Source organism: Macaca nemestrina, chromosome 18, assembly GCF_043159975.1.
Source record: "Macaca nemestrina isolate mMacNem1 chromosome 18, mMacNem.hap1, whole genome shotgun sequence".
NCBI classification, from domain to species: domain Eukaryota; kingdom Metazoa; phylum Chordata; class Mammalia; order Primates; family Cercopithecidae; genus Macaca; species Macaca nemestrina.
Genome location: NC_092142.1, coordinates 57,510,231 through 57,528,291, shown reverse-complemented (window position 1 = coordinate 57,528,291; position 18,061 = coordinate 57,510,231). Strand labels below are relative to the sequence as shown.

Here is an 18,061-nt window from a genome sequence, read left to right as displayed (position 1 = left end):
GTTGATCAAGGTCTGAGCTGGCTCAAAACCTGGGAAAATGCTTCTTGGACTGCTGAACTATTTAAAAAGAAGCATGCTGGCATGGTGGTTCATGCCTGTGGTCCCAGCTACTCAGGAGGCCGAGGCGGGAGAATCGCTTGAACCTGGGAGGCGGAGGTTACAGTACACGGAGATCGTGCCACTGCACTCCAGCCTGGGAAACAGAGTGAGACTCCATCTCAAAAAAAAAAAAAAAAGTAAATAAATCAAAATAAATAAATAAATACATAAAAAGAAGCACATTACTTCATGTTTACCTAGCATCTCAGATAAAGAAATCAGAGTGAACATGAAATGCTAAATTAGAAAACAAGTGTCCTTTGAAACAGTTTTTAAAATGTTCTGCTCCTAAACCAAAGAGATAGCTGAGTGCCAAGTCCTCTCTGTCCTATTAAGATAAGGCCGCTCTCTGGGAACAACCACTGTCATCTCTCTCCTCCATGACTGGCAATGCTGGCTTTTAATACCAGTGTCTGCCTCCAGTCTAACAAGCCTCAAAACAAATCTTAAGCAGACTTTCCTTTCTTCTTCTTCTCCTTTTTTTTAAATTTTTTTATTTTGAGACGAACTCTTCCTCACTCTGCGGCCCAGGCTGGAGTGCAGTGGTGTGATCTCTGTTCACTGCAACCTCTGCCTTTCAGGTTCAAGCAATTCTCGTGACCCAGACCCCCAAGTAGCTGGAACTACAGGCCCACGCCACCACGCCTGGCTAATTTTTGTATTTTTAGTGGACACAGGGTTTCACCATGTTGGCCAGGTTGGTCTCAAACTCCTGACATCAAGTGATCCGCCCACTTCAGCCTCCCAAAGTGCTGGGATTACAGATGTGAGTCACCGCACCCAGCTACTTTCCCTTCAATGAATGACACTTTCTTGTATGTGCCTCATTTATTTGCTGCACTTGAATCTATACTCCTTAGCTACCTGTTTGCTTTCCTGTGTCCAAAGAAAAGAAAATGTCCTCAAGGAAGAATTTTTGTTGTACAAAAGGAGACATACAAGTCATGTGAGAATCAAATACACTTTTTTTTTTTTTAACCTGGAAATAAACTTCCCTCTCAAGGGTGATACAGGAGCAGAAAGCGTTGTAAAGGCTTGAAACTCTGGGGTCTTTCTTCTTTCTTTCTTTCTCTCTTCCTTCCTTCCTCCCTTCCCCTTCCGTCCTTCCTTCCTTCTTTCCCTCCCTCCTTCCCTCCCTCCCTCCTTCCTTCCTTTCTCTTTCTTTCTTTCTCTTTCTTTCTCTTTTCCCTCCCTCCCTCCTTCCCTTCTCTCTCTCTCTCTCCCTTCCTTCCTTCCTTCCTTCCTTCCTTCCTTTCCTTCCTTCCTTCCTTCCTTCCTTCCTTCCTTCCTTCCTTCCTTCCTTCCTTCCTTCCTTCCTTCCTTTCTTTCTTTCTCTTTCTTTCTTTCTTTTCTTTCTTTCTTTCTTTCTCTTTCTTTCTTTCTTTCTTTCTTTCTTTCTTTCTTTCTTTCTTTCTTTCTTTCTTCCTTTCTTTCTTTCTTTTCCCTCCCTCCCTCCTTCCCTTCTCTCTCTCTTTCCCTTTCTCTTTCTTTCTTTCTTTCTTTCTTTCTTTCTTTCTTTCTTTCTTTCTTTCTTTCTTTTCTTTCTTTCTTTCTTTCTTTTCTTTTTCTTTCTTTCTTTCTTTCTTTCTTTCTTTCTTTCTTTTTCCTTTCTTTTTCTTTTTCTTCTTTCTCTCTTTCTTCTCTTTCTCTCTTTCTTTTCTTCTTTCTTCTTTCTTTCTTCTTTCCTTTTCTTTCTTTTTTTTTTTTTTTTGAGACAGGATCTTACTCCTTTCACTCAGGCTGGAGTTTAGTGGCGCTAACACTGCTCACTGTAGTCTCAACTTCCCCGGGCTCAAGCAGTCCTCCCATCTTAGCCTTCTGAGTAGCTGGAACCACAGGTATGAGCCACCATGCTCAGCTAATTTTTTAGTTTTTATAGAGGCAAGGTCTTACCATGTTGGCCAGGCTGGTCTCAAACACCCAGGTTCAAGCTATCCTCCTGCTGCAGCTTCCCAAAGTGCTGGGATTATAGGCGAGAGCCACCTCGCTCGGCCTGATTTTTTCTTTGTCCTGAGCCACGGGTGGGAGATGTTTGCAGGATGAACTGATTCCATGTGCTCCATTATGAATTCTGAAACACTGGCAGTTCCCAGGCACTATCTTCAGAGCTATGCTGACACTATCATGTTGGTGTAGAAAGCCATGCTTGTTTTAAACTCATTTAGACACAGAGAAAATTAGCTAGAGAGTGCCAGAAGAGAAAGGGGGAGGAAATCAAGTTATTGCTATCAAAGAGAAAGAATGCTAAAAGTTCTAAGTAAAATCAGAGGCCTTTTTCTGTCAGTTGCAAGTACTAGACGAAAAGTAAAAACTTCAATGAAAGGCAAATATTTGACCAGGTACAGTGGCTCATGCCTGTAATCCCAGCATTTTGGGAGGCCGAGGCAGGTGGATCACCTGAGTCCAGGAGTTCAAGAGCAGCCTGGCCAAGATGGCGAAACCCCATCTCTACTAAAAATGCTAAAATTAGCCAGGTGTGGTGGCGGACACCTGTAATCCCAGCTACTCAGGAGTCTGAGGCAGGAGAATCACTTCAACCTGGGAGGCAGAGGTTGCAGTGAGCTGAGATTGTGCCATTGCAACTCCAGCCTGGGCAACAGAGCAAGACTCCATCTCAAAAAACTAAATAAAAATAAATTAAATTAAATTAAAAAGAAAGAAAAGCAAATACTCTCTCTCTTCTTGATGTGCTTACCGGTAGTTTAATCCTATGTAAGCTCCAACTGGCCCCAGTGCACCTGCCTCAATGCAATGAAACCTTTCCAATAAGCTGAACTACTGAATTAATGTAGCAAAGAGTCTAATAGAGTTTTGCTTTGAAAAATGATTGCCCTCTAAGTGCAATGTGGGACTTTGGATTGGATTCTGAAACAGGAAAAAGACATTTATGGAAAATTTGGTGAAATCTGCTTAAAGCCCATGGTTTAGTTAAAAGTGTAGCAGTGTTAACTTCTTAGTGGTGATAAGTGTACCATGATTATGTAACACATTAGGGAAAGTTGGGTGAAGGATATATGGGAACTCTCTGTCTTACCTTTACAACTGCTCTATAAATCTAAAATTATTTTTAAAATAAAAAGTTTGGCTGCGGGCAGTGGCTCATACCCATAATTCTAGCACTTTGGGAGACCAAGGTGGATGGATCGCTTGAGCTCAGGAGTCTGAGGCCAGCCTGGGCAACATAGCGAGACCCTGTCTCTACTGAAAAAAAAAAAAATAGCCGGTATGGTGGTGCATGCCTGTAATTCCAGCTACTCCAGAGGCCGAGGTGGGAGAATCGCTGGAGTCTGGGAGTTAGAGGTCAAAGTGAGCTGAAATTGCACCACTGCACTCCAGCTTGGGTGACAGAGCGAGACCCTGCCTCGAGGAAAAAAAAAAAAAAAGTTGAATGAAATGATGCCTACTTTGTTGATTTGACTTGATCTTGAAAAAGCAGATACAGAAAGGAGATCTCTGCTTCTGGGTGTGTCCTCATTTGCAGCTTTCCCCAGACCACAAGGCTGGCAACGGGACAGCGTAGCCCGGTAGGAGAACGCTGCTATGCTAAAGTAAGGTGGCTTGGCAAGCAAGTTGTTTCTGGCTGCACTATGTCTCCTTTGATTAACTAGGCAGAAAAGCAGAAGCTTAAAAAAACAGAACGAGCTCAGACAAAAGCAGGCTGGGCCTGTCACCTATATTAGTCATTTGCTCTCCGGAAAAGAGTGACTCTACATTTTTCCAGACTTGTCCTTGATTCACTGTACATTTTATTTGTTACCATTAAGGATGAGAGATTTACTCCTGCTCATTCAAAAGGATAATATCAAGAGCTAGCAAAACACACACACACACACACACACACACACACACACAGAATTAGCAACAGAATTCCAGCTTTCAGATAATTCAAAAGGATAATATCATTCAAAAGGATAATATCAAGAGTTAGCAAAACAGAAACACACACACACACGCACACACATACACAGAAACAGATATAGCAACGGAATTCCAGCTTTCAGATACCTTTCCTTAGGTTTAGAACATTTACTTAATTATCTTTTAAACAAATGTTTCTATGTGTATTCAATATTAGAAATTTATCGGCCTGGCACGGTGGCTCACACCTGTAATCCAAGCATTCTGGGACGACAAGGCAGGTGGACTGATTGAGCTCAGGAGTTTGAGACCAGCCTGTACCACATACTGAGACCTCGTCTCTACAAAAAATACAAAAATTAGCCAGGCGTGGTGGCGCGTGCCTGTAATCTCAGCTACTTGGGGGGCTGAGGTGGGAGGGTTGTTTAAGCCTGGGAGGTCAAAGCGTAAATCACAGCTGCAGTGAGCTGTGATTGGGCCACTGCACTCCAGCTTGGGTAGCAAAGGGAGACTTTGTCTCAAAAATAAAATAAAATGACCTAAAAAGTTGCTTTCACTAGATAAGGAATGTTGAAATTACATTTCTTAGACTAGTTCTTATAGTTGGCCTGGTGCAGTGGCTCATGCCTGTAATCCCAGCACTTTGGGAGGCCGAGGTGGATGGAACACTAGGTCAGGAGATCGAGACCATCCTGGCTAACATGGTGAAACCTCGTCTCTACTAAAAATACAAAAATTAGCTGAGCGTGGTCGCACAGCTTTTCATGAGGCTGAGGCAGGAGAATCGCTTGAACCCGGGAGGCAGAGGTTGCAGTGAGCTGAGATCGCGCCACTGCACTCCAGCCTTGGTGACAGAGCAAGACTCTCTCAAAAAAAAAAAAAAAAAAAAAAAATTCTTATAGTTAAGCATCTACCTTACATTTTATAGATTTTTCTCCCGAACACAAAAATATCTGCTTTGAGAAATATATATACGGCCTCTGCGGTTATTTTCTTTTGCCAAGGTCAGTTTAAAATATTACATTTTCACATAGACACAATAGTTTCAAGCACAAAGATCAAAAGCTCCCTTGGGGTTTCTTGAAGGATTGGAGGACAGGACAGAACAGACAGACGCAGCGTGGAACTGACTGCTGTTTGCACTTGAGTCACTCAGTGCTTCTGCATGCCAGTTTCACTAGTTCAGACACAGTATTCCAGAAACCTCGGGTTCAGAGGTGCTGAGAGATTAGTGAGAAGCTCTGTAAGATGCTCAGAATTCTTACGGAGAAGGTGGACTTTTTATTTAAAATAAGAAACAAATTATTTCTGCCATGCAAGCAATAAAGACATTCAACATCAGATTAGCAGAGTAAAGATGACTTTTTTTTTTTTTTTTTTTGAGACAGATTTCACTGTGTTGGCCAGGCTGGTCTCAAACTCCTGACCTCAAGTTATCCACCTGCCTCGGCCTCCCAAAGTGCTGGGATTACAGGCATGAGCCACCGCACCCGGCTCAAAGATGAGTTTTTAACAAAGTGTGCTGGGATAACTGGGTAGCCTTTATCTCTAAGATGGGAGGGTCTTGAGCAGAGAATCGACAAGATTGGATTTACTTTTTAACAAGAGCACTCTGACTGCTATGGTAAGAAGAGTCTGAAGGTGGAGTGGAGGGTGAATGCAGGGACGCAGTTAGGGGGTGACCCCAAAACTCCAGGAAAGAAATGGTAGGGGCCTGGCCCAAGTGACAGCACCGGAGGTGATGTGGAGGTGGCCGGATGCTGCAAATGATTTGATGGTAGACCCAAAAGATCTGGAGAGTGAGAGAAGGAAGGTCAGGGCGGACACAGCGTTTTTGTTCTGAGCAATAGGGAAGGATGGAGTTGTAAAAAATGGAGATGGGAAAGATCAGAGGAGGAGCAGGCCGCGGGGAAGTAGGAACATCAAGCAGGGGACTGGATCCAAGTCTGGAGCTGGAGGGAGCGATCCGAGCTGGAGATAGGAATTTGGGAGCCATCAGTGTGGAGATGGAGAGCCATGGATAGCCCAGAGCCACCCAAATCCAGAAGTCACAAACAGCAGGAGACAGAGCCTTGCCCCACTCCTCCTGGCAGCCCACATTGTCCCTGGGAAAAACCTGCATATACTGAGGTCTTCTATCTATAAGGCCACAGTTATGTGGGAACAGAGTGCTTCAGGGGAAAGGGCACACATTTACTCCGTGGAGTTTGAGAGCAATTTGGTATTTGAGTCCATTTGTGTTTTTTTTTTTTTTTTTGAGACGGAGTCTCGCTCTGTCGCCGGGGCTGGAGTGCAGTGGCGCCATCTCTGCTCACTGCAACCTCCGCCTCCCGGGTTCACACCATTCTCCTGCCTCAGCCTCCCGAGTAGCTGGAACTACAGGCGCCGCCACCACGCCCGGCTAATTTTTTGTGTTTTCCGTAGAGACGGGGTTTCACCGTGTTAGCCAGGATGGTCTCGATCTCCTGACCTCGTGATCTGCCCACCTCGGCCTCTCAAAGTGCTGGGATTACAAGCGTGAGCCACCGCGCCCGGCCTTTTTTTTTTTTTTTTTTCCTTAAATTAACCTCTTGAAGAGAACAAATAAAAATCCAAACGACTGACTGGAGGGCTGCTGGGGAGACGGGTAGTCCGACAGGCCTGAAGGCAGATCTGTAAGTGAAAATGGGTTCAGAAGCTACGTGTAATATAATCTGTTCGAAATGTAAAATAGGGGCTAAATTTTGGAAATGAATACCTACATATTCCTGACACATGGCCCCCGAGGAATTTCTTTTTTTTAGGAAGTAGGAAAAAACGGCAGCAGACTTAGGGTTGACTTTAAATATAAAGCTATGTGTGAAAAGAATGATGCCAAAAGTTAAATAATATGCTTTTCTCGCTCTATGAATGGTTTCTGGGGCCCTGGCTATATATAAATGCTGCGGTAGTAATAGAAATCTCATCTTCCTAGGACACAGCACCCTCCTACAGAGAATGTACCTCCTATTTATGTGTACCACACAAGCAAAAGAGCATCTGCTAAAACATGGATTTATTTGTGCATTACTGTCAAATATGATCAAAGACAAAATTCTGATAGCTTTGATGATTATCTGTAGTACTAGTGACAGAGTACTTGTACAGAACATATTCATGTACAAAGTCCATCATTTATTTAGCACTAAAATCAAATTATAAAAACATCAATTCCATCTTAAAATAGGCATTTTAAAAGCATTGCTGTGGTTCTAAGTTTGCATCAAGACAATCTAAGTTTGCATCTACACAATCTGGATACCCAAATCCCTCTATAATTTCCAGTGACAAAGACAATTTTTGCTAGTTGTGGAGTGTCAGAGGGGAAGCAGTGAAGCCCTGCGAACGGTCTAATGGGCCCAGGTAATGCTGTTTCTTTCTCAACTTGAGGTTGCATCCTTGATCTTCAGGAAAAGAGATTTGTGCTTGCTTAACCAGGTTCCAGTAAATGGTCCGGGATCTTCTATGCAGTAAGGTTGCAAGGAAAGAAAAGCACAAGGGAGCCTTCTTGCTCTCTTACACTTGCAATGTTAGGTTTCGAAAACAGGGCCCTTCACAGTCAGCAACCAAGTCCTGACTTCTGGATGTAATGCAGGCTGGTTAACACCCCTTAATAACTACTTTGCAATTCCAAATAACTCCCTGACAGCTTTTCTAGACAGGGAGTGGAAGAAGTGTGCGGGTGCTCTTGGGCTCTCTGAGGCAAAAATAAGCTGTTTAACCATTTCCCTTCCGGGCTGACTGCTGAGTTACGCAGATTCCAGTTCATTAAGCACTGAGTATAGAGTATGAGGCCAATATCTTTTCTTTAGTAAAAGCCATGCTATTCGTCTGCCTTTCTCTTTTCCTCCTTTATCTGGGCGACTGTTTTTGGAAACTGGGGTAACTCCCTGCAGGCAGGCAGCAGGAGCTATTTAGTCAGGCCAGCATGGTGGGGTACATGAGGAAGATGAGGCAAATAAGATCGAGAGAACATTTTGTGACCAGGCGAAGATGACCCAGTTTGTACCTGTGCTTTGTGGCTAGTGAAACTGTACATCTGGAGCTGTCCAAACTCCCAGATACAAGGAATCCCAGTCTCAACTCTACTGTGATATATTATATGGCAGTGATTCTTATTTAGGAAGGACTTTGATTTCTCCTTGGCCGTGGGTTTTTGGGTTAAAGGGCCTGGCTGTGGGTCAGCAGGGTGGGACAGTCCTGGAAGACTCACAGAGCCAGGGACACCCACATCCTCCAGCATGTCCAGTTCCCTATAATTCCCTATGGCCACAGGGAATAAGCCACGAAATGGGACAAGATTCTGGTTCTGTACAAGGTCAGCCAGCTCCGATCAAGGACACATGGAGGGATACGTCTACAAGGAGCCATTGTGTGTTCTTCCGGCCTTCAGTCTTCCATATCAGTGAATTTTCTCTTCTTGTAATTCTGAACGAGGTTGGAAGCTGTGATCTGAGAAGCCTGCCCCTTCTCCCAACACTGAAAGTCATTCAGTCCTTTCTGCCCTGTTTGAAATAAGCCCCTCTCCATCTCGTCTAGCCTGGCTACCAGGGCTGAAGTGTCTTCGTTGTAAGCATTCTGTGAGGAGTCCATGATGCGGCGAAAACGTCCAATAAAAGTCTGGAAAACAAGGGAGTATGAGAAGTCAGGGTTGACCTCACACCCCACAAAGTCATATCCATTTTTATCTCAGAACATTTAAATGGCATGAAAAGAAAGAATGATGTGTAGGACTCAGAAGGAGGTCTGAATTCCCTCTAGCACCCAAGTAAGTTATTGCACATTGCCAAGCCTCGATTTCCTCATCTGTGAAGTGGATTGTTATGAAAATCCAGTAAGTTGTTAAGAAAACCAATGAATACATGTAAAGCACCTAGCAAATGGGTAGCACACAGCAAGCTTCCTGAGAAACTTTTGTCATTATTAGCATTGTCATTATTAGCATTGTCATTAGTCATTAGTAGCAAATGCTTCTGTCCCAAGAGACAGAAATGATGGTTTCTTCTAACAGTAACAGAATAAAAAATAATTATGAAAAATTAAAATAAGGTTATACCATAAAGGGTGGGAACAGATGTATAACATTGTTTTGTCCTGGAAAAGCAATAACAATATAAGTTATTGTTTATTACACGGTGTTACATACTTTTACCACAACTCTATAATTTTGGCACTATTATCATCTCCATCAATTCTTACAGGTGAATTGATGTCTAGAGAGGTCAAGTAGCTTGACCAAGTCATATTGCTAGTTCATGGCAGGGCCAAGCCCTAACCCCAGAACAAAGGAAGGAAACAAATAACCCAGTAACTCTTGTATTTCCAACAGGAACCCTCAGACCAGGCCTGGAACTGTGTATCTAAGTGCCTGTCATCTGTAATGCACCATCACCCTTTTTTTGTCTTTTTTCTTTTTAATAGAGATGGGATCTCACTATATTGCCCAGGTTGGTCTTGAACTCCTGGGCTCAGTGATCCTCCCGCCTTGGCCTCCCAAAGTGCTGGGATTACAGGCGTGAGCCACCACACCTGGCCATCATCACCCTTTTCTCATTTCCTAGAGTTCCTGCTGGCCTCAACTTGTAGCAAGCAAATATGAGTAGTAGCAGACAAGTCATATTAAAACAAAGTGTGTGTGTATGTGTATATCTATAATATATAATGGGAAGACAGTGTAACTGTAGGCTGACCTGGAATAATAACAAACTACATTTACAAGTCATACACTGTCCTAGGTAAAAGTAGTATCTGGGGCTGGCTCCTGAGACAGGTGCAGCACCAAAGGTTTTCACACCCATTACTTGCCTGCAGCAGAGACTGGGAAATGTCTGCATTCTCGGGACTGTCAAAATGCAGGAGTTGGGAGCCAAACCCGTAGAAATGGGGCCCCATTTTGTGGAGGTCCACCACATTGGCATCCGCACTGAACACCGTCCTCCAGCCCTCCTGGTAGATCTTGGGGAGTTCCACAGAAAGGATCCGTCGCTTGTTGTCAAAAAGTCCTTTTGCCAGCCACAAGGGGAGTTCAAGCTTGGAACCCTGCAGCATGCATGAATGTAGATTTTAAAAACAGACAAATAACATAGGAAATGTGTGTGACGGAAAGGAAATACACATCACCTGAGCAATACTGCCTTTTCTCTCTGGGGGAGTGGCCGTCAAGCACAGAAGACCTGGTTGTGACTTGAAGCAATGAAGTGCGTGGTTATGTGATGATGGAATGGAGAGAGAAAATGGACTTATACAACAAAAACACGGTGGAGAACAAAAATGTAGGATAAGAGAGAGTCTTCTAACTAACACAAATAAAAACTGTCCAATTGTAGACACTTCAGAACTACAGTAAACATTTCCTTTTTCTTTGAATATTCAATATTTATTCTAAATATCCACTTGCCGAGTGCCTGCTATGTGCTAAGCACCCTATTGGGTGCTAGGGGTCAGAAAGAAGTATAGGATCAACCTGAGCTGGGGTGGCAGCCCCTTCCCATCCCACATCACAGCTTCAGAGATGACAGAACACATGTCTCTAGTTTTTAAAGCCTCAACAGAATTAGAAAACAAGATGAGGTGGTCATGACAGACCAGAAATTAAGAGTCATAAATCTCCAAAAAATCAAAGGCAAACAACTGGATTGAGTGAAGCAGTAAAAGCCAAACACTCTCACAAGAGAGAACTGTTGCAAAAAGATGGGAACAGCTTTGTGGGAGTGGAAGCAGAGCTTTTGGCAAACTGCACAGGACTAGACAGACCAACATTGAGTTCAAGGCTGCCAGCACCACCAGGACATAAGGGCCTAAGATCTGAGAAAGAAGTGACGGATGTAAGCCCTCTATTTGACACCGAAAAGCAAAGAAATTAGGCGCCGACTTTAAGATAAATTTAAAAATCAAATGGAAATTCCAGAACTGAAAAATATAATAATTGAACCTAAGAAGTCAATAGATTAAATCAAATTTAACATGTTTACTGGACTGGATATGGATGAAGAGAGGACTGTAAATGGGAGAAAAGGTCAAGAGAAAATATTCAGACTAAAGCATCTAGAGAAAAAAACAGAGAAGAGCCTAAGAGATGTATGAAATAAGGTATAGAAAGAAAAACTTCAACATGCATGTATTTTAATGGGGAGGAGGGATAGACTGACGCAAAATAAACGTCTGAAGAGATAATAGCTATACATTATTCAAAATTAAAAAAAGATATCAAACCACAGATTCAAGGAACATTATGAATAACAAGTATTAATAGAATAAATACTAATAAAATCACAACTGGGCATATATTACCTGAATTGTGAGACCAAAGACAGAGAAAATCTTAAAAAGAGCTGTAGATGGGAGTGAGGGATACATTGCCTTTAAAGAAGGAACATTAAGAGTTAAAGCCAACTTCTTAGCCGGGCGCGGTGGCTCATGCCTGTAATCCCAACACTTTGGGAGGCCGAGGCAGGCAAATCACCTGAGCTCAGGAGTTCATGCCTGACCAACATGGTGAAACCTTGTTTCTACCAAAAATACAAAAATTAGCCAGGCATAGTGGTGGGCGCCTGTAATCCTAGCTACTTGGGAGGCTGAGGCAGGAGGCTCACTTGAACCTGGGAGGTGGAGGTTGCAGTGAGCCGAGATCATACCATTCCACTCCAGCCTGGGCGACAGAGACTCCATCTCAAAAAAAAGAAAAAAAGCCAACTTCTTAACGGAAACTATGGAAGCCACAAAACAATGGAAATGGATTTTTTTAATGTGCTAAAAGAAAATAACTGCGAGTGTAAAATCTTATACCCAGTGAAAATATTCTTTAAAAGTAAAGATGAAATAAAGGCATTTCCATAGAGAAAGTATGCAGAAAAGAGTTAATACAGTAGGCCTGAGACTGCTATCTTAGCAAGGCCTGCTTGTAAGGTTGGCCCTTGGTTGGTATCTGGGAACTTGGATTTCAGAAGAGGGATTCTCACCCGTCCCAGAACCAATGAGAGTGTGCCTGAACTGTTTGTGGAAACAATGTGATTCATGTTGAACAACTGCTTTGCCTCTGGAAGTCTGAATTTTGGTCTGTGCTGGACAGAAAGTGCCACATGAACAGCCTCCAATAAAACCCTGGGGACTGAGTCTGTAACAAGCTTCCCTGGTAGACAGTATTTCACACATTTTATCAGAATTCAAATTACTGGAGAATTTAAGTGTGTCCTGTGTGACTCCACTAGGAGAGGACTCTTGGAAGCTTGTGCCTGGTCTCCTCCAGACTTTACTCCATGCAACCTTTCCCTCTGCTGATTTTGCTTTATATCCTTTTGATGTAATAAATCTTAACCATGAGTGTGACTATATGCTGAGTCCTTTGAGTCTCCTTAGTGAATCATGAAATCTGGGTTGGTTCTGGGGATCTGTGACACTGACAGAAACTGAGAATTATCACCAGAAGATCCAGAGTAAGGGAATTCTGAAGAGAGAATGAAAATGATTCCAGAAAGAACTATGGAAATGCAAAAAGAAAAAAAGAGTAATGAAAAGAATATGTAAGTGGATATATAATAATAATGTTTTATAGGGTTTTCAATGAGTCAAATTAGAATACATCATGATTAACACAAGTGACAAAATGGGTTTAAGTGTTCTAAGATTCTAGTCATTTCTGTGAAGTGGTGAAAGTAGTAACTTATATAACATTCTTTTTAGTCAAAAATGATTGTGTAATATATTTAAGGTAGCCACTAAAATAAAAGAAGAATAAATAACTAAATAAACTAATAAAAAGGTAAATGAATAGCAAAATAAATTTGATTAATGCAAAAGAAGTCAAGAAAGGATAGAAAAAGAAAGCTAAAACAGATGGGACATAAGAAAAAAGTAGGAAGGTAAAAATGAACACAAATATGTCAATGTTAAATTAAATGTAAATGGATTAAATATACTAATTAAAAATCAGCACACTGAATAAAAAACAAAACCCATCTACATGCTGCTTAAAAAGAGACATACCTTAAATATGAAGACACAGAAAAATTAAAAATAGGATGAAAAAATGTCATGTAAACACTAATCAAAAGACAGGAACATTACTAGAGATAAAGAGGGACATGTGACAACAATAAAAGGGTCATTATATCTACTAGAAAATTAATATTTGTCTAAATTAACAGAAGTAAAAGGATAAACAGACAAATCCATAATCATAGTGAGAGACTTTTAACATTTTTTTAATAATTTTTTTTTTTTTTTTAAGAGATGGGGTCTTGTTCTGTCACCTAGGCTGGAGTGCAATGGTCTTCTAGGCTCAAATAATCCTCCTGCCTCAGTCTCCTGAGTAGGTGGGACTATAGGCATGTGCCACCACACTCAGCTAATTTTTCAATTTTTCCTAGAGAGAGGGTCCTGCTATGTTGCCTAGGCTGATCTCAAACTCCTGGCCTCAAGTGATCCTCCCACCTCCACCTCCCAAAGTGCTAGGGTTACAGGCAGGAGCCACTGTGCCTGGTCCACATGTTTTTCAGCATAAAAAAAAAATAGAAAAAAAAAATCACAAGGATAGAGAATATCTCAACAAAACAATTAACAAATGAGCTAATTCACACATACAGATTATTTATTGGACACCATGACTTCACACAGACATCTTTTCAAGTCCACACAGAATGTTTAAATTGGTCTTATGCTTTGCCATAGAGCAAGTCTTAGCAACTTTCAAAAGACTGAAATCATGCAGACTATGTTTTCTGGCCACAGTGGAATCAAGCTAGAAATAAAAACAAAAATGGTAAATGACCAAATCTCAAAATGTTTGAAATTAAGCACTAGTCTTCTAAATACCTATGGGTCAAAAAAGAAATCACAATAGAAATTAAACAGTTTTTTAAAATTTTTATTTATTTTTTTGAGATATTATCTTGCTCCGTCACCTAGGCTGGGATGCAGTGGTGTGATCATGGCTCACTGCAGTACTGACCCTCCAAGGCTTAACTGGTCCTCTTGCCTCAGCCTCCTGAGTAGCTGGGACCACAGGTGTGTGCTACCATGCCTGGCTTTTTTTATTTTTATTTTTTGTAGAGATGGGGACTCACTATGTTGCCCAGGTTGGTCTCGAACTCCTGGGCTCAAGTGATCCTCCCGCCTCCACCTCCCAGTGTTGGGTTTATAGGTGTGAGCCACCGTGCCTGGCCTAAAAAGTATTTTTAGTTCATTGATAATGAAAATATAACACATCAAAACTTATGAAATGCAATTAAAGTTGTACTTAAAAGAAATGTATCGCTATGAATGTATAAAAGAAGATTGAAAAATTAATGACCTAAGTTTCCATCTCAAAATGTGGGGGTGTGTGTGGGAGGAAATAATAGAAAATTAAACCCAAATAAAGTAGACAGAAAGAACTAATTAAGAACTTAATGACCTAAAATAAAGTACAAAAGAGAAAACTAACAGAGTCCTAAGTTAGTTCTTTTAAAAGAATAAAAACATTGATAGACTCCTGGCAAGGGTAATCAAGAAAAGGAGAACACAACTTATTGATATTAAAAATAAAAATAAGGGCACCACTATAATCTTACTGACATTAAAAAGATAGTAAAGGGAATTCTGAACATTGTACTGATACCATTGAAAATTTAGACCAAAAAAAAAGAAAAAGATACAAAAATTAGCTGGGCGGCCGGGCGTGGTGGCTCAAGCCTGTAATCCCAGCACTTTGGGAGGCCAAGATGGGCGGATCACGAGGTCAGGAGATCGAGACCATCCTGGCTAACACGGTGAAACCCTGTCTCTACTAAAAAATACAAAAAACTACCCAGCTACTCGGGAGGCTGAGGCAGGAGAATGGCATAAACCTGGGAGGCGGAGCTTGCAGTGAGCTGAGATCTGGTCACTGCACTCCAGCCTGGGTGATAGAGTGAGACTCCGTCTCAAAAAAAAAAAAAAAATTAGCTGGGCACAGTGGCATGCGCCTGCAATCCCAGCCACATAGGTGGCTGAGGTGTGACGATCACTTGAGCCTGGGAGGTCAAGGCTGCAGTGAACCATGTCACACCACTGCACTCCAGCCTGGGCAACAGAGCAAGACCCTGTCTCAAAAAAAAAAAAAAGTAAAATGGTCAAATTTTTAGTTAAAAACCAATATACCAAAATGAACACAAGAAGAAATAAAGTCTGAATAATCCTATAAACGAAATTAAATGTCATACAAACCTTCCTACACAAATCTCCCATGCAGAAGGATTCTAAAGTATTAATGGAGACACTCTGCACTCAAAGAAGTGGAACATGACTCCCTCCTCCTTCAGTGAGTGATAATGACTTCCGTCCAAAGAGTACAGTATGAAAACGTGGAGCAACCTCATGAACATTACCTCTGCCAAGGTTCAAATGAACAGTAAAAAGTCCTGTTGATAGTAGGCACCCTTAACATGTGATGAAAATGGCACTTTGCCTGCCTCTGTGGTCTTCCTCCCTAAAGCTGATAACCAAGTCTAATCCTGAGAAAAAAGAATAAAAACAAAAACAAAGGAGGCTGGGCGAGGTGGCTCACACCTGTAATCCCAGCACTTTGGGAGGCTGAGGTGGGTGGATCACTTGAAGTCAGGAGTTCCAGACCAGCTTGGGCAACCTGGTGAAACCCTGGCTCTACTAAAAATACAAAAATTAGCTGGGTGTGATGGTGGGCACCTGTAATCCCAGCTACCTGGGAGGCTGAGGCAGGAGAATCGCTTGAACCCAGGAGGTGGAAGAGGCTGCAGTGAGCTGAGATTATGCCACTGTACTCCAGCCTGGATGACAGGGCAACTCTGTCAAAAAAACAAAAAACTAAAAACAAAAACAAAACTACCCCCAAAACCAAAGATTTCCAATTGAGGAACATTTTACAAAATACCTGACCACCACTCCACAAAACCATCAAGGTCATTAGAACAAGGAGGTCTGATTAACTGTCAGGAGGCTAAGGAAACATGTCTACTAAATGCAATGTGGTATCCTAGGTGGAATCCTGAAACAGAAAAAGGACATTAACTAAAAACTAAGGAAATATGAATAAAGTATGGGCAGCATAGAGCATGTTTACCAGTGTGTATGGGAACAAAATCCTCATTTGCTAGGATACAAAGTCAACAGATAATGTCTACATCCAAAAAACAACAACAACAACAACAAAAAACAACCCAACAAGGTAAGTTTAAGAATATTATTTAGAAATACGGAGATGAGGCCGGGCGCGGTGGCTCAAGCCTGTAATCCCTGCACTTTGGGAGGCCGAGATGGGCGGATCACGAGGTCAGGAGATCGAGACCATCCTGGCTAACACGGTGAAACCCCGTCTCTACTAAGAAATACAAAAAATAGCCGGGCGAGGTGGCAGCGCCTGTAGTCCCAGCTACTCGGGAGGCTGAGGCCGGAGAATGGCGTGAATCCGGGAGGCGGAGCTTGCAGTGAGCTGAGATCCGGCCACTGCACTCCAGCCTGGGCTACAGAGCGAGACTCCGTCTCAAAAAAAAAAAAAAAAAAAAAAAAAAAGAAATACGGAGATGAATCTTAAGACACCACTAAAAAAGGTACATGAGCCCTGTGGACTTGGAGGGGGAAGTGGGAAAAGCAAGGCAGGGCCTGTTATTTTTTCTTATAAATCTTTTGGTACTATTTGACTCGAGATGGAGTCTCGCTCTGTAGCCAGGCTGGAGTGCAGTGGCACAATTTCAGCTCACTGAAAACTCCGCCTCCTGGGTTCAAGCAATTCTCCTGCCTCAGCCTCCGAGTAGCTGGGACTACAGGCGCACGCCACCACAGTCAGCTAAGTTTTGTATTTTTAGTAGAGATGGGGTTTCACCACGTTGGCCAGCATGGTCTTGATCTCTTGACCTCGTGATCCGCCAGCCTCGGCCTCCCAAAGTGCTGGGATTAAAGGAGTGAGCCACCGCGCCCGGCCTATTTGACTTTTAAAACGTTGGTTATGTATTACTTTGATAAAAATTAACTTGAAACAAACAGACCAAACAAAAAACATTGTTCTAAACAAAACAGGTGAAACAGGAAATCCAACATAATCATTACAAGCCCTGTTCCTGGGACAGTTTTATATTTGAAGCCATACAACCTTTGGTTCCGAATCCCAGCTCACCACTAACTGAAGCTCCTGGCCAAGTCAGCTCACCACTAACTGAAGCTCCTGGCCAAGTAACCCAACGTTTCTGGCTGTTCAATTAAAGGGAAAAGCTTACTCCCCACACCCATCCATGATGGCACTAAGTAAGCCCTCAGTAAGTGGGTGCTGATCCTGTCATCATCATGCAGGCATGAATCTAGCAACTTGGGGTTCCCACTTATCACATGCTCTTACAGAGCCCAAAGCTGTTTTAAGGCAAACATAATCAGAACTCTAATTCTGAAGTGTTCAGCTGGAGCCAATCTTCAAGCATTCAACACACGTTGCAGGGGGTAGGGGGAAGACACTAACGAATTTGGACAGTTTCAAAAATCAAATCAATGTTGGAGGCGCTTGGCGACCTATGATAAGTGTAGTTTCACCACAGATGGCGAATAACAAGTCTGGAGACCACCCTGAGCGCGACGAGACCCCCGCGGAGTTCCCAGGAAGAAGTCGTTAGCGCCTTCGGCCCTGGCTCCACGAAAACTACAAATCCCAGGGGGCAGCGCGCCCCGACGCGGCGTCCCAGGGCCGCGAGGCCCGCCGGGAGCTGAAGTCTTTCCGGGCGGGACCCCGCACCCAAAGGCTCACCTGTGGGACGGCGTTGTCAGTCTCGGCGCCTGCGCTCCGCTCCAGGAAGAAAGCGCCTAGGCGAGGCATGGCGGTCTCCGTGCGCACCGGCAGCTTCTCGTGGGACATCAGGATGTCGTCCAAAGAAAGAAAGTTCTCTTCAGGCCCCAGGGCACCCGACTCCACTCGGAAATAAGCCTCCGACATGGCGGCCACTTGAGCTTCTCGCTTCCACTCGCGTGATTCGGAGGAGCCTCAGGGAGTTAGGGGTGTAGAAGACGGGGAGGCGGACACTGGGCAGGATGGTTGGGGTCAGGAAAGTGGATTGAAACTCGTTTCCCGCGCCCGGGGACGCGTCAGACAGGAGCAGTCGATTCGGGCGGTACC

At 43.0% G+C, this 18,061-nt stretch overlaps 1 protein-coding gene across 3 annotated transcripts; it reads right to left on the bottom strand.

Moving 5' to 3' along the window:
• Positions 1–7,089: 7,089 nt before the first annotated feature.
• On the bottom strand, positions 7,090–18,049 carry LOC105491506 (GINS complex subunit 3). Of its 3 annotated transcripts, XM_071084659.1 has the most exons (4): positions 17,696–18,049; positions 14,916–15,032; positions 9,781–10,014; positions 7,090–8,595 (listed from the first exon to the last, which is right to left on the bottom strand). In XM_071084659.1, the coding sequence occupies exons 1-4, from the start codon at positions 17,879–17,881 to the stop codon at positions 8,365–8,367; spliced, it is 768 nt and encodes a 255-aa protein (XP_070940760.1). In that variant the 5' UTR covers positions 17,882–18,049; the 3' UTR covers positions 7,090–8,364. The 3 variants fall into 3 exon arrangements, with proteins under 3 accessions (XP_070940760.1, XP_011756316.1, XP_011756317.1); XM_011758014.3 differs by lacking the exon at positions 14,916–15,032; XM_011758015.2 differs by lacking the exons at positions 9,781–10,014; positions 14,916–15,032.
• Positions 18,050–18,061: the final 12 nt, after the last annotated feature.